At 47.7% G+C, this 14,829-nt stretch overlaps 1 protein-coding gene across 1 annotated transcript in view; it reads right to left on the bottom strand.

Moving 5' to 3' along the window:
* The window catches only part of hao1 (hydroxyacid oxidase (glycolate oxidase) 1), a gene marked incomplete at both ends in the record, with an annotated part of 24,659 nt that extends 10,943 nt beyond the window's left edge, over positions 1-13,716 (bottom strand). The window contains 5 exons of the mRNA XM_083649711.1: positions 534-625; positions 2,050-2,222; positions 11,026-11,296; positions 12,273-12,424; positions 13,580-13,716. Coding sequence (XP_083505837.1) covers positions 534-625; positions 2,050-2,222; positions 11,026-11,296; positions 12,273-12,424; positions 13,580-13,716 — 825 coding nt within the window. The remainder of the gene's footprint in view (positions 1-533; positions 626-2,049; positions 2,223-11,025; positions 11,297-12,272; positions 12,425-13,579) is intronic.
* Between the last annotated feature and the right edge of the window lie 1,113 nt (positions 13,717-14,829).

Below are 14,829 nucleotides of genomic sequence, written 5' to 3'. Positions count from 1 at the left end.
AAAAGGGCTACAGCAACTGGATCGAGTCTTATATCCACGATATTCAAGGAAGCGCAGCCGATGGTCTACATTGTAAACTGCAGTACACCCTCGCACCACTGAGCCCCGAACCGATACATCTGGCGCTGTGGAGCAGTTGAACCCGAAATGACGCAGCCAAAGAAGGCTGTGGTTGAGCTTAAAGGGGGACTTACCCCCCCAGATATTTGACAAAACGGCATGCTGCTTGATTTGAAAAAACCTATAGGAAAAACCAAGAAATAAATCTCTCCTCTTGTCTCACTATACTCTTTGGCTGTCCTCAGACGACAAAGGACCTCGGGTCGGATTCGAACCCGCATCAGCCACGCGAAGGACCGAGGCTCCGTCGTACGCGTGCTACCAGGTGAGCCACCAGGACGCACCTCTTTTGTAGTTTTTCAAGTTGTAAAAAAGAAAGTTGCCACAGGAAGTTGTGAGGCACCGGTTTCTCAACATGGAAGCTGTTACCATGACGACATGAGAAGGGCATATAAAACAACTGACACACACACCGTGGCAGGAACCCCATCCAGCTGTCGAGCTCCATGATTGGACACCAGGATTCCATCCACACCATGGTTCACAGCCTGCACGGCATCCTCACCTGACCACACACACACACACACACACACACACACACACACGTACGCACACACCGCACACACACACACCCACACACACCGCACACACACACACACATACACACCGCACACACACACGCACACACACACCACACACGCACACACACACACACACACGCACACACACACACACACACACACACACACACACACACACACACACACACACACACACACACCGCACACACACACACACACAGATTGCCCAGAGTTGAGAACTTCTGAACAGATTAAATCTTGAATAAAAGCTACAAGCAGCCTCCATAGGTATTCACACTGCAGTGATGCAGTGATGTCTATAACATCACTGCTGATGTCACAATGTCTATGATGTGATAAGATGGTGGATGTTGATTGTGTTCGTGTGGGTCGCGATCCACCGTGAGCCTAAAAAGGCCTAAAAACGTAAAATATCGCTGTAGTGTGGGCAGACTTTTTCTTACCACCTTACCGGGGAGGGCTATGTGTGCCCTGGCCGATGGCGCACAATTGCCCAACTGTGATGTCACTCGGGCAGTTGTGATGTCATCAGTGATGTCACTCGAGCAACTCGGACAATTGTGATGTCATCAGTGATGTCACTCAAGCAACTGTGATGTGTCACTCGAGCAGTTGTGATGTCATTAGTGATTTCATAAATGTTAGGTACATCTGCATGATTCTGATAATCCAGCCCGCAACACCTCTAGTCTAGGGAATCTGTGAGAAAAAATGATCCAACCTTAAACAAATTGCAACAGAATTTATTTGTGTTGTATTCAGCTCTTGAAACCTTCCAATTTAACATACTGAAAATCCCCAAAAATCCCAGTAGTGGAACATTGTCAAAATTGGCATTATTGTCTCCACAAAGGAGTTAAGTTGAATAATGGCAGCCATTTTGAAAAAACTTCATTTTAACATACTTCCACTAATGGGATTTTTTGGGATTTTTACTAGAGTGTTTAGAGCATCAATATAAACATAAAAATGTGAAAATAAATTCTGTTGCAATTAGTTTAAGGTCAAACCTTATTTTCCCTAGACTGAACCGCAGATGGCTGATGCCCGGACAACAGGATGGACAAGGATAATGTAATTGGGCAAAAGTTGTGGCTGCACACAATTGCCCAACTGTGATGTCACTCAGGCAGTTGTGATGTCATCAGTGATTTCATAAGTGATGTCACTCGGGCAGTTGTGATGTCATCAGTTGTGTCACAAACACTGTGCAAATAACATCTTTCCAAGTTAACTTGGCATCTCAAGGCTTTCAGAGACTTGGAGTATGCCAGGTGAACATTATGAGACTTGTTTTAACGTGTGTGTGTGTGTGTGTGGTGTGTGTGTGTGTGTGTGTGTGTGTGTGTGTGTGTGTGTGTGTGTGTGTGTGTGTGTGTGTGTGTACCGGTCAGTATTCCTTTGACAATCACTGGCAGGTGTGTGTGTTTCTTCAGCCAGGTGATGTCGTCCCAGCTGAGGGTGGGGTCTATCGCCTTGGCAACATAAACGGCCAATCCACTGTCACTGCCATAGTCACCCTCAGCGAACGCCAGAGAGGCTGTGGAGAAGTTAGACATACTACACACACACACACACACACACACACACACACACACAATAAGTGTTGGCATTCAACCCAGTCGCCAGAATAAAATGTCGGTATTGTACGTTTCTGCAATCCACGGATATGTACAATCTCATGTTAAATTTGAAACCAAACAGATATTGAAAACATCGCTGCCTTGACAATGTTAACCGCAAATAAAACAACTTTGACAATGGTTGGTTACATTGTACCCCAGCCAGGTTATCTCTCCCGTATGGGATATATTCTGATTAGCGGCAGCTGACATTGAATAGCTCTTGAAGACACATAATCACCTCACCTGTAGGTGAATCACAACACCTGTGGGTGAATCACAACACCTGTGGGCAATTGGGGGCGGCGTCCTGATTGGCCACAAGCTATTCACCTTATTCTTTGCCCATACAAGGACGCTTCTGCATGACGTCATTTCGTAATCGTCTTTCCGGTTTTAAACACGGAAGTAGAATACGCCTACCGCAGTAATTTAGACTTGCCAAAAAGCTGTTTTCAAGCTAAAAAAAAACCAAACTGTTTTAACACATTGAGTGCCACAGCGCTTCAGTAAAATTGTCTGGAGCCTGTGCCAGATTCACTTCCATTCAGTTGAAAACAGCTATAGAATTTTTTCTATTAGGGCTATATTGAGAGGGCTGGACTCTAATGAAACATTGAACACTCCTGCTTCTTCCAAAGAAGAAATTTTGTTTCTAGACAGTTCCATTATGAAATGACAGCCTCTGTAAGAAGTGCACTTTCAAGGGTTTTCTCCCGTTTTTTTTACTTTTCAAGATATAGTGACTTTTATGAATACTTTTTGCACTCTAATTTCGAGCACATTCACTGACTCTGGCTGGTGTTTTCTGATGTGGTGGCGTGGTGTGGTTTCTGTGCAGCCTGCTCCCCCCACCCCCCTCTCCCCCCCCCCCCCCCCCCCCCCCCCCCTGAGCTGCGGGCTCCTCCCCACACGCACAGAGTCTCACTCCGTTTTTGCCCCGGACGGATCCTAGCGCAACAAGGAAGTGCCAAACGCGACTGAACGAAAAGGGCTTGGCCGTTCGGCTTCGGGTGCTGGCTTTCTGGCAGGGAATTGTGTGGAGAAACAGATAGATAGAAGATAGATACAAGCAGAAGAGCTCAGTTGTGGGCACGGATGCAGCCGAGCCAACTGTCCGCTCCGCTGCAGACAGAGCAATATATACGGTTTCCACTTTGATCACGTCTTTCCCTGCTGTCTCCTGCAAAAAGTAAAGGATCTGAGGTGGGTGGCGCAGCTCCCGTGACGATGTTTAAGGTGGCGCCGTGTGATCCCTTGAAGGGATTCATGCTCACTGGCTAGGTACGACCTTAAACAGCAGAATTATGGAATAATATGAATTATGATTTTAGGACGTCCACAGACGTCCTTGGCACTCCTCGTTACATTTTTTTAGGACGTCCAGAGACGTCCTTGGCACTCAATGTGTTAAAGTTTTAATATTTGTCGGGTGAGAACGTAACATATATGTGACCAGTTTATCAGAATAACGCCTATTGGAAATCCTTAACGAGCAGCGAGGACCGGGAGCGCTGACTGTGCTGATACCGGTCGGACTAGCTATCTGTCAAACCCTACTGTAGACTACTGGCAGTGAGAAAACACTGTCGACGTGCTTTTGTAACTAACGTTAAATGCCGACCGGGTACAGTCATCGGCTCCTCGCAGCAGTAACGTTATGAACATGTAACTGAAGTTGGCCGCAGTGTAGCTTAATTCGGAATGTTGCCAAACTTCATTCATACTGACGTTTTATTTTGAAAATGGCCGCCAACTAGCGCTGCACCGGAAGAACAAATACGTTGCGTCGAACGCGGAAGAGAGAAAAAGTGGGCGTGGTGAATAAGGTGAATATAAGCCCAAATCCAGGCCACTTTGGTTATTTCGGAGAGAGTCTCCACTCAGATAACCTGGGTTACAATGTAACCAACCGCTATCTCTCGTGTCGACTCTCTACAACATATTCCATATGTATGGGATGACCTCTATAACTATAAGACACACTGTGAGGAAACCAAGCAGACCCAGCTGAAGTGGCAGTTGAGTCTGAATGACTTCAGCACCACCAGAGTCACCTCTGTGCTCATTAATGAAGCAGATATGAAATGCCGTTATGTACACAACCATGGCCTCGGTGTGAGATGTCACCGATGTTTAGTGGGCCCTGCCAGATGCTAAGGCCGGCTGTAAATGGGTGGAGAGCCGTCTATCCTGTTACAAGGCTAACTTTGAAGACAGACATCACTCTGGGCTACGGCCCGCTCTCCTAAGAGACATGGCCCCAATCAATCAATCAATCAATCAATCAGTTTAATACATGTCCCAGAAGGGCACTTTGGTTCACATCAGACAGTAGTGGATAATTACAACATCATTACTAGTTTGAGATTAGTAATAACGGCACACTTCAGAATTGAGATACATTATTACTAGTTTGAAAGTAATAAAGGCACACTTCAATATTATACAGTACATACACATTTGTTGCAATATGTACAGATTCCAAAGGACCATCTACTGCCCTCAGCCGGGTCGCCACGTGCGCAGCGCCACCGTTGCACTAGCTCCTCAAACAACGCAAGTGGCTCGCTGTCATCAGCGCCAGATGGATGTATATCGGAGGAAGAGGGGGTGGGGGGGGGGGGGGTGGGGTGGATGATGCAAGAGCTGTAACAAGGCAGGGGGTTTGGGGGGGGAAGAGCTCAGTTGCAGACGAAATGCTGGAGGCGGGGGGTGGGGTTTAGGGGAGGGGGGCGGGAGGGGGGGGGGGGGGTTTGGGGGAGTGCGTGCATGACCGTGTGTTGGCCTATAGTCCTTAGGGTCCATGAGTGTTTGTGTGTGTGTGTAAGGTCTGAGCCTCCACCGGCTAAACACAGCGTTGCTGTGGAGATGGCAATTTAGTCCAGAGTTCAGGCGTCAGATGTCGGGGCGTGACGTTGGAGACGCAGGTTGCACTCAAGGCGTCAGGAGAGTTTTGCTGCTAGTGTCCTTGACGGCTTAGCAGGTGGCCAGATTAAATCCGTTGTTTTGGTTTTCCCCGGTGGGTGTAGGATCAACAACATTCCTCACACGAGTCAGTCCTGATCCTCGGTTTTAAACACTTCGCTGCAGTGGCAGTGATATCTTCAAGAAGTAATCAATTTTTACGATTCAGATCAGAAATCGCAATAGTCCAAGTACTCACTGCCCCGCTCATCTCGTTTATCATGACGTGCAGCCTAGGGTCAATGACTGCTGTCTTCCCGTGTCCCGCGGTGAAGTCCCGTCTGGGCAGAGGGGGGGATCCCCGGACCCCACAATAATTTTGTCGATTTCGTTTCGAGAGACCAGCCATATAATCCATATTTGTAGTTTCGAAGAGACAAATGCAAGATTGGCTCCGGGTAGCAGAAGCAGAGGGATGACGAATGCAAGTTTGCTCTGGGTGATTGTTGCAGGCAGAGGGAAAGAAGGGAAAGGGAGATAAGGGAGAGCGAGAAAGAAAGCGACTGCCCTGTTCAAGTGCTGGATGCTGAACAGGGCAGGCCAGAGGCCCAGTCTATCAGGCCCTGTCCACTGCCCTGAGCACACCTGCCTGAGCACACCTGAGCACACCTGCCTGAGCACACCTGCCTGAGCACACCTGAGCACACCTGCCTGAGCACACCTGTGGAGGGTGGAAAGGCTGCAGTTCCATAGGCTGATTGGCTTGCGACTGTTGTAGGGCAGAATGTAGAGGGTTTGGGCGCAATACCACCCCAGCATCCCCCTGAATTATGCAGCAGGAATCATATGCACCAAAGGGGGCATGGAGCCCACCGATATTTTATTTATTTATTTATTTATTTATTTATGTATGTATGTATGTATGTATGTATGTATGTATGTATGTATGTATGTATGTATGTATGTATGTATGTATGTATGCGCGGGTCACCCAGAACCCGCCGGGTCCCGCGGGCTGGGCCGCCCCGCAGGCGGGCTGGGTTGGCAAATTATGAAAATATCGCGGGTGCGGGCGGGGCAGGCTCAGAACGTGACAAAGCAACATTATTAAATAATTTAGAGCAATGAAACACGCAGAGTAATTAACCTTAAAGACGTTAACTCTCTCTCACACGTAGGTACACACAATCAGACAGACTCCTGCTGCACTCTATAGCCTACATGGAGTAAAGAAACGCTTCAATGAGGTAGCTAAAACAAACATTTTGGAAGGATTATTCGCTGTAATTATTATTTGAAGTGTCCATATAATGCCACCGCAGATTTTCTGTTGTGGACTCGACTGTGATCTATTTGTCAACTTCACTGCAACATGAGTAGGCTGTGAACAATTGAGTGCGCATGAGGTAATTAAAAGAAATCAGACAGCGAGTCTAGCCGTATCTGCAAGCCGTGTGCGCACCTGCTGCACTACTACGTTTAGCCTACTACTGCAACATGGCCAATTGAGAGCGCATGAGGTAATTAAAATAAATGGGGAAGAATAAGAACTGTTTCTGTAGCCTGCCTAGTGCCTACCTCTACCTGCTACCTCCATTCGAAACACTGCGCGGTCACGCCATCCGCACTTTGGGGAAGCGTAGTCGGTCGCGCTATCTGAAGACCATGGATTAATTGAAGAAAGACCGACATGAAAGCAGCAGCGCAACTCATCCAGAGCAGGCCTAGGCTACAACTGTTGTCGCGCAGGCAGCATGTGAGTGTCTGTGTGTGTGTGTGTGTGTGTGTGTGTGTGAGAGAGAGAGAGAGAGGGGGGAGAGAGACACAGAGTTATTAGCTACTGCACACCTTGGAAGCTCCGCTGTGCTCCTCCTGAGTCCGGAGACATATTACATTAAATTGGCCGTTGCGGGCTGCTGGGTTGGGCTGGGTTCGGAATTTTCAGATATTTTAACGGGGCGGGCGGGGCGGGCTGGCTCCAATGACGGGTTGGGTTGGGGCGGGCCTTAAAAAAACCTGACCCGCGCATCACTAGTATGTATGTATTTATGTATTTATTTATTTATTTATTTATCATTTTTGTATTTATTTATAGTCGATAGTCGACCTTGGCATTGCCCTGTGTCTGCCGAACTGGTTGCCCGTCCGGAAGAGCCGGGGCACAATTTGCCCTGTGGAAGCCAATGGGAAGCCATCAACCCCAAGAGGTCGAGACACAATCCTCCATTTGAAACTGGACAAGCAAGTCCTGAGGGCGGCTTGTCTACCAGAGAGCCCAGCCTCATGACTTCAAACACATCTCACTATCTGGAGAGGTGAGAAGCAGCACCGAGGCAGGTCCTTTTGACCTAGGGGCAGGTCTCAACCCGTGTCTCCTTACACAGAAGTTATTACAAGAGAGCAACTCTTATTTTGATAAGACAGCTTAGAAATTAAGTCTTATTGTGAAGTTCATTAGTCTGCTTTACTGTATTATGACAAAATACATAGGAAGTGATTGCGGTGTGATTGTGTCAGCTTGACTGAATGGGATGATGATGCTGCACCACAACGTGCTCATTCCAAACCACTACTCTTGGTTGCTTCGCCTGCCGAGTGAACGTGGCCATTTTAGGGGCGTGGCCATCTGGCCTTCAGCGCCACCATTTTTTTAGGGCACAAGGCCACATGCCAGGACACAAAGGCATGAAGCTCTATTGACATCATGAAGAGGGATTTCTTTTTAAATGTGTGTTAAAATGAGCGAATGACACATCCTTCCTCAAGAGAGAAAATGGAGAAAATCACATCACCCCGAAGATCTCTCTTCCTACCACCTTATCCACTCCAACTTCACCTCTGCTGTCTCCAAAGCAAAAACCTCCTTCTTCATCTCTGAAATCCAGTCCTCTGCATCCAACCCCAGTAAACTGTTTTCCACCTTCTCCACGCTCCTCAACCCTCCCTCCCCTCCCCCTCCCTCCTCCCTCTCTGCTGATGATTTTGTAACCTTCTTCACTAAAAAGGTGGATGACATCAGCTCCTCCTTCCATCCTCCAGGTACCTTCACTAACACTCCCGAGTCCAATCCTGCTCCTCGGCCCCCTGTCCCTGGATTTCCTTCCTTCTCTCCCCTCTTTCCTGATGAAGTGCTTAAACTCATCAGCTCGAACCGAGCCACTTACTGCCCCCTCGATCCTATCCCTTCCTCTCTCCTCCAAACCATCTCACCTAACATATCTCCCTTCCTCACTACCTTCATAAACTCCTCTCTGTCCTCTGGTCTTGTTCCGCCTGCTCTAAAGACTGCAAGAGTCAAGCCTCTGCTTAAGAAACCCTCCCTTGACCCTACTGCTATTCAAAATTACAGACCTGTCTCTCTTCTCTCATTCCTTTCCAAAACCCTCTAACGAGCAGCGTCCGAACAACTTTCTCTCTATCTCTCCCAGAATGACCTCCTGGACCCTCTGCAGTCCGGTTTCAAGGCTTCTCACTCCACTGAGACAGCTCTTCTTGCTGTCACAGAGGCCCTCCACACTGCTAAGGCCTCATCCCTCTCCTCTGTCCTTGTCCTCCTTGACCTGTCTGCTGCCTTCGATACAGTCAATCACCAAATCCTTCTTTCCACTCTGTCTGACCTCGGCATTTCAGGTTCTGCACTCTCCTGGTTTGCTTCCTATCTCTAAAACCGCTCATACCAGGTCTTATGGAGAGGGTCCCTCTCCAGATCCTGCCCTCTTACCACCGGTGTCCCCCAGGGCTCAGTCCTGGGCCCCTTACTTTTCCTTCTCTATATCAGATCTCTTGCCCATGTGATCTCATCTCATGGCTTTTCTTATCACTGCTATGCTGATGACACCCAGCTTTTCCTTTCCTTCCCCCCCTCCGACACTCAAATCGAGGCTCGCATCTCTGCATGCCTCAAAGACATTGGCGACTGGATGTCTGCCCACCACCTCAAGCTCAACCTTGGGAAGACAGAGCTACTCTTCCTCCCAGGGAAAGACTGCCCTCTCGCTGATCTCTCCATCTCCATTGACAATACCACTGTACTTCCCTCCCAAACAGTTAAGAACCTTGGGGTGATCCTTGACAACTAGCTGTCTTGCTCAGCCAACATAGCTGCTATAGCACGCTCCTGTAGGTTCTCCCTCTACATCATCCGCAAAATCCGTCCCTTTCTCACAAGAGAAGCGATTCAACTCTTGGTCCAGTCACTTATCATCTCTCGCCTGGACTACTGCAACGTGCTCCTGGCCGGCCTACCTGCCACCAACATCCGACCGCTTCAGCTCATTCAGAACGCTGCAGCCCATCTGATATTCAACCAACCCAAATTCTCTCATGTCACTCCCCTCTTCCAGGACCTCCACTGGCTTCCCATCTCGGCACGCATCAAATTCAAGACACTGGTACTGGCCTACAGGGCAGTACACCAGTCAGCTCCCCTGTACCTGCAATCTATGGTCAGGTTCCAAACCTCTCAGCGCTCCCTTCACTCCTCCACCAGTGCAGGTCGCCTCGCCCCTCCTTCGCTACGGGGGCTCAAAAGTCGCTCATGCCGATCTCGACTCTTCTCGTCCCTGGCACCTCAATGGTGGAACGAGCTTCCACCTTCGGTCAGGACAGCTGAATCACTGCCGATCTTTCGGAAAAGACTAAAGACACACCTTTTCAGGCTCCATCTGGGCCCCTCTTGATCTAACTTCTTTCTCTCTCTTTCTTAAAAAAAAAAAAAAAAAAAAAAAAAAACCTAAACTAAACTTGTACCACTGTTCCTTCAGAGGTTGTAGTTGTCATAGACTGTGTTACATAGTTGATTGCTCTATTGCGGACAAAAATGTGTTAATGTAAGTCGCTTTGGATAAAAGCGTCTGCCAAATGACATAATGTAATGTAATGTAATGTAATGTAATGTAATGTAATCCTTTGCATAGAGCAGCTACATTAAACTGAGACCACTGACGCTTTTAAAGCAACTGACAGTAGCAGGCTGGTAGCAGCAGGCTGGTAGCAGGCTGGTAGCAGCAGGCTGGTAGCAGCAGGCTGGTAGCAGGCTGGTAGCAGCAGGCTGGTAGCAGCAGGCTGGTAGCAGGCTGGTAGCAGGCTGGTAGCAGCAGGCTGGTAGCAGCAGGCTGGTAGCAGGCTGGTAGCAGCAGGCTGGTAGCAGCAGGCTGGTAGCAGGCTGGTAGCAGCAGGCTGGTAGCAGCAGGCTGGTAGCAGCAGGCTGGTAGCAGGCTGGTAGCAGCAGGCTGGTAGCAGCAGGCTGGTAGCAGGCTGGTAGCAGCAGGCTGGTAGCAGCAGGCTGGTAGCAGGCTGGTAGCAGCAGGCTGGTAGCAGCAGGCTGGTAGCAGGCTGGTAGCAGCAGGCTGGTAGCAGCAGGCTGGTAGCAGCAGGCTGGTAGCAGGCTGGTAGCAGCAGGCTGGTAGCAGCAGGCTGGTAGCAGGCTGGTAGCAGCAGGCTGGTAGCAGCAGGCTGGTAGCAGGCTGGTAGCAGCAGGCTGGTAGCAGCAGGCTGGTAGCAGGCTGGTAGCAGCAGGCTGGTAGCAGCAGGCTGGTAGCAGCAGGGCACTGCCAAGGTGCCCTTAGAGATCTCAGGAACTCACGGCCAGAGGGAGGGGCAACGGGGGCCATGGCCTCTGTGTAATTCCCATCCTGTAGCCGGACCACAAAAGAGAACGTTGATATACATGTATATACATGTATACGTATGGAGAAACGTGATATCCTGAATGTATTTTTGCGTCAGAATCATGATATTCTACATATCCGTGGATAGATTTTATTCTGGCAACCTGGCTGGATTTAGGATGTGTTTATGTTTTCTTCTGTTGTCAATGTTGTTTTGGTTCCTACCTCAGGTGTGAGGGAAGTTTAAAGCAGTTGCGCACATCATCCCACCTCCTCCCCAGGTATGGCGTATCCACGGTAACAAAGATAGCCTTATAACCCGCCTCCTCAGCCCGGCGGACCAATGACAGGGTGAGCTTTCTATCTTTATAGATGTAAAGCTGCATCCATAGGATACCTGCACCACCCTGTGACGATGTCATCGCTGACATCACTTCCTCTATGGTTGAGGTGGCCCAGGAGCTCAGCATCATCCCTGTCCCCGCCGCTTGGCATGCTGGGTAGGAACACATTCAAACTTAGATGATTCTTATGAACTCAAGTCCGAGTTTATATAAATCTGTCTGTCTGTCTGTCTGTCTGTCTGTCTGCCTGCCTGCCTGCCTGTCTGTCTGTCTGTCTGTCTGTCAGACTGTCTGTCTGTCTGTCTGTCTGTCTGTCTGTCTGCCTGCCTGCCTGCCTGCCTGTCTGTCTGTCTGTCTGTCTGTCTGTCAGACTGTCTGTCTGTCTGTCTGTCTGACTCACCCCTGCCACCACTTGTTCTCCCTCCTGCCCTCTGGACGGAGGTACAGGTGCATCCGTGCCCGCACTGCCAGATTAAGGAACAGTTTCTATCCTAGTGCGATATGCCTCCTGAACCAGCCTGCCAACAAAAGTCAGACCCACATCTGACCTGCACTGACACTGCACTGACACTGGCACATTAGTTTATTAGTTTATTGTATGCTGCTACATCTGTTTATTGTTTACACATCGCACTTTAATGTCATTTAGTAAGACGCACATGATACGTATGCTGCACTTTAATGTCCTATGTTATGACGCACATGATACGAATGCTGCCCCTTCTTAATACTTATTTTATTCTATTATCTTGTCTTTTTATCCATTGCATGTGGTAGTATGTAGGATACATTTCTTTTAGACTTAGTTACTTTTTTTATTTTATTTTTATTCCTCCTACATAGCTTGGTACTGCACACAATGAATTTCGTTGTACAAGTTGCAATGACAATAAAGGTATTCTATTCTATTCTATTCTTGTCTGTCTGTCTGTCTGTCTGTCTGTCTGTCTGTCTGTCCGTCCGTCCGTCCGTCCGTCCGTCCGTCCGTCTGCCTGCCTCTCTGTCTGTCTGACTGTCTGTCTGTCTGTCTGTCTGTCTGTCTGTCTGTCTGTCTGTCTGTCTGTCTGTCTACCTCTCTGTCTGTCTGTCTGTCTGTCTGTCTGTCTGTCTGTCTGTCTGTCTGTCTACCTCTGGCCGTAGCTGTCTCTCCATCAGGGTGAGCCATCCTCTGCATGGCTGTCGCTCCCACACAGAGAGGCATGCTGAGCGCCTGGCCCAGTACAGACCCAGACAGGTCCACCTTAGACACATCCCTCAACACCCGAGGGAGAAGATACCACCTACACACACACACACACACACACACACACACACACACACACACACACACACACACACACACACACACACACACACACACACACACACACACACACACACACACACACACACACAGGTGTGATTTACAGTCATATCAATTGCACACAGAGAGAAATAAGCAATATTAATAACATTAACAACAAGGAAAAATCCACCTTCAAATCCTCTTACGCTAATTAACCCAGGATGCAGCGATGACATATTTTTGTAGGCTTACCCAGAAGTCCCTGCACTTCCTGGTTCCTACATGTGAAAGTCAATAGGATGTGTATGGGAATTTCGGTTAAATGCATAAAATACGGTCTGTGGTCAACGATGAAACAGCAAAGTTTGTGTTGAGCAAGATAATCTTCACGAATGAGGACCAGTTTTATTCGAGCCCCGTGCTGCGGCGAAGGACTTCAGCCTTTGTGGTACGCGTTCTACCAGGTGAGCCACCAGGACGCCCACGCTTTTATCACTTTTGAAGCCTTTTCTGAAAATCTGAAAATGCATTTACGCTTCGAAAATCATAAAAGGGGTCCTCGTTTGTGAAGATTATCTTGCTGAACACAAACTTTGCTGTTTCATAAACTTTGGTTTACCACCTTATTTCGACTCGCCTGGCTGGTTTTTCAAGGTCCCCTTGTGTGGGACCTCAGGCACAATATCTCTCACAAGCAGGTAAGCCTGTGTCCTGAGCGTGTTCGTTTGTCTTGTTTGTACATTGTTCTGAAAAATTGAAAATATAATATAATATTGCGGAAAAAAACACAGACCTTATTTCAAGCATTTAACCAAAATCCCCATATAAAAATCCCACTGACTTTTCTACGTAGGAAGCGGAAGTGCTAACATCCAGGTCTTCCAGGAAGTGCTAAGATCCAGGTCTTCCAGACTCCTGCACAGTAGCTACTCTATAGCTGTTTTGTTAACAGTGTTTTGGGTGGATTTTTTTTGTTTGAAAGTCTATAGGAATTCAAAATGTCCTTTGTGCATACAGTATAGGATATAATATATATAATATAAAGGGCTCTATAATGACTACGGTGTATGTGTGTGTGTGTGTGTGTGCGTGTGCGTGTGCGTGTGCGTGTGTGTGTGTGTGTGTGTGCGTGTGTGTATGTGTGTTGTACCTGTTGAACGCAGCAGTGTTGGCAGCCAGTGTGTATTGCTGGTCAGCTCCTGAGCGGTAGTAGTCATATACCGCTTTAGGAAGAACTCTCCTGGCTTCCTCCTCAAAGTCCCCCACACAAACCCGCCGCCCAGACATCACCCACAGACAGACAACACAACCAAAACACCCAAAACAATGAAAAAACAACCAAAACAACCAAAACAACAAAAACAACCAAAACAACCAAAAACAAACAGCAAGCCTGGCTTCCCTCTGGCTCACTGTCTGTGACTCTGAGAGAGAGGGGGAGAGAGAGAGAGGGAGAGGGGGAGAGAGAGAGAGGGAGAGGGGGAGAGAGAGAGAGGGAAACATCCAATGGAATACACCATAAGAACTGTCAATCCTCTGTGTATTCCTGCACTATATGCACTGTGCTCTCTGTACACAGACATACTGTACAAACACAAAACATAGCTTTAAATACATTTGTTTAAAAAAAATGGTCGCCGTGTTTACACAGTTCCCACTTATTTGCATTATATATTTTAACCGCAATGTCCACGTCTTTGTATTTTTAAGTGATCTCTACTTATCTGTATTCTTTTTCTTTTAACAACAAAACCAACCAAAAAATCAGTTTGTATTTTTAAGTAAATTTGACCTACTCCTATGTATATACTATATACAACTGTATATTTGATTGCAATGTTACACATTTCTTGATTCTAGTATATCTTTAATTGTACTAGCTTTTTGTTTTGATGTCTATCTTGCTTTGGCAATGGAAACATATGTTTCCCATGTGCCCCCCCCCCCCCCCACACACACACACACACACACAATCGCCAAATAATGCGTCCTCAGAACACTTTTTTTTTTTTAATGATAAAAGGATCTGTCCATCAACACCACACAGAAATCACAAACTAAACGTGAGGGGCTGTCTGCAATAGGCTAATTAACAAACAATTGTTTACTAATTAAATAAAGGTATCATTCAACAATGGAGAGAAATGCATTCTTCTCATACATAATAATAATGATATTTCCCCCCCCACTAAGACCGCAATGTTTTGCAAATGATTTGGCAGCCCACTTGCATAACCTTCGCGGCCCACCAGTGTGCCCCGGCCCACAGGTTGGGAAGCGCTGCTCTAGAGTGGAGAGTGACTGTGACTCTGGTTGCTGCTGGTTCTGTTGGTGTGTGTTTAGACAGAGTTACTGGCTAACCAGATATCTCTGGCTGCCTGTGAACTTTGACCCCACACA

Source organism: Poromitra crassiceps, assembly GCF_964638095.1.
Source record: "Poromitra crassiceps genome assembly, chromosome: 13".
Lineage (NCBI taxonomy): Eukaryota > Metazoa > Chordata > Actinopteri > Beryciformes > Melamphaidae > Poromitra > Poromitra crassiceps.
This window is presented reverse-complemented; position numbering and strand designations above follow the sequence as displayed.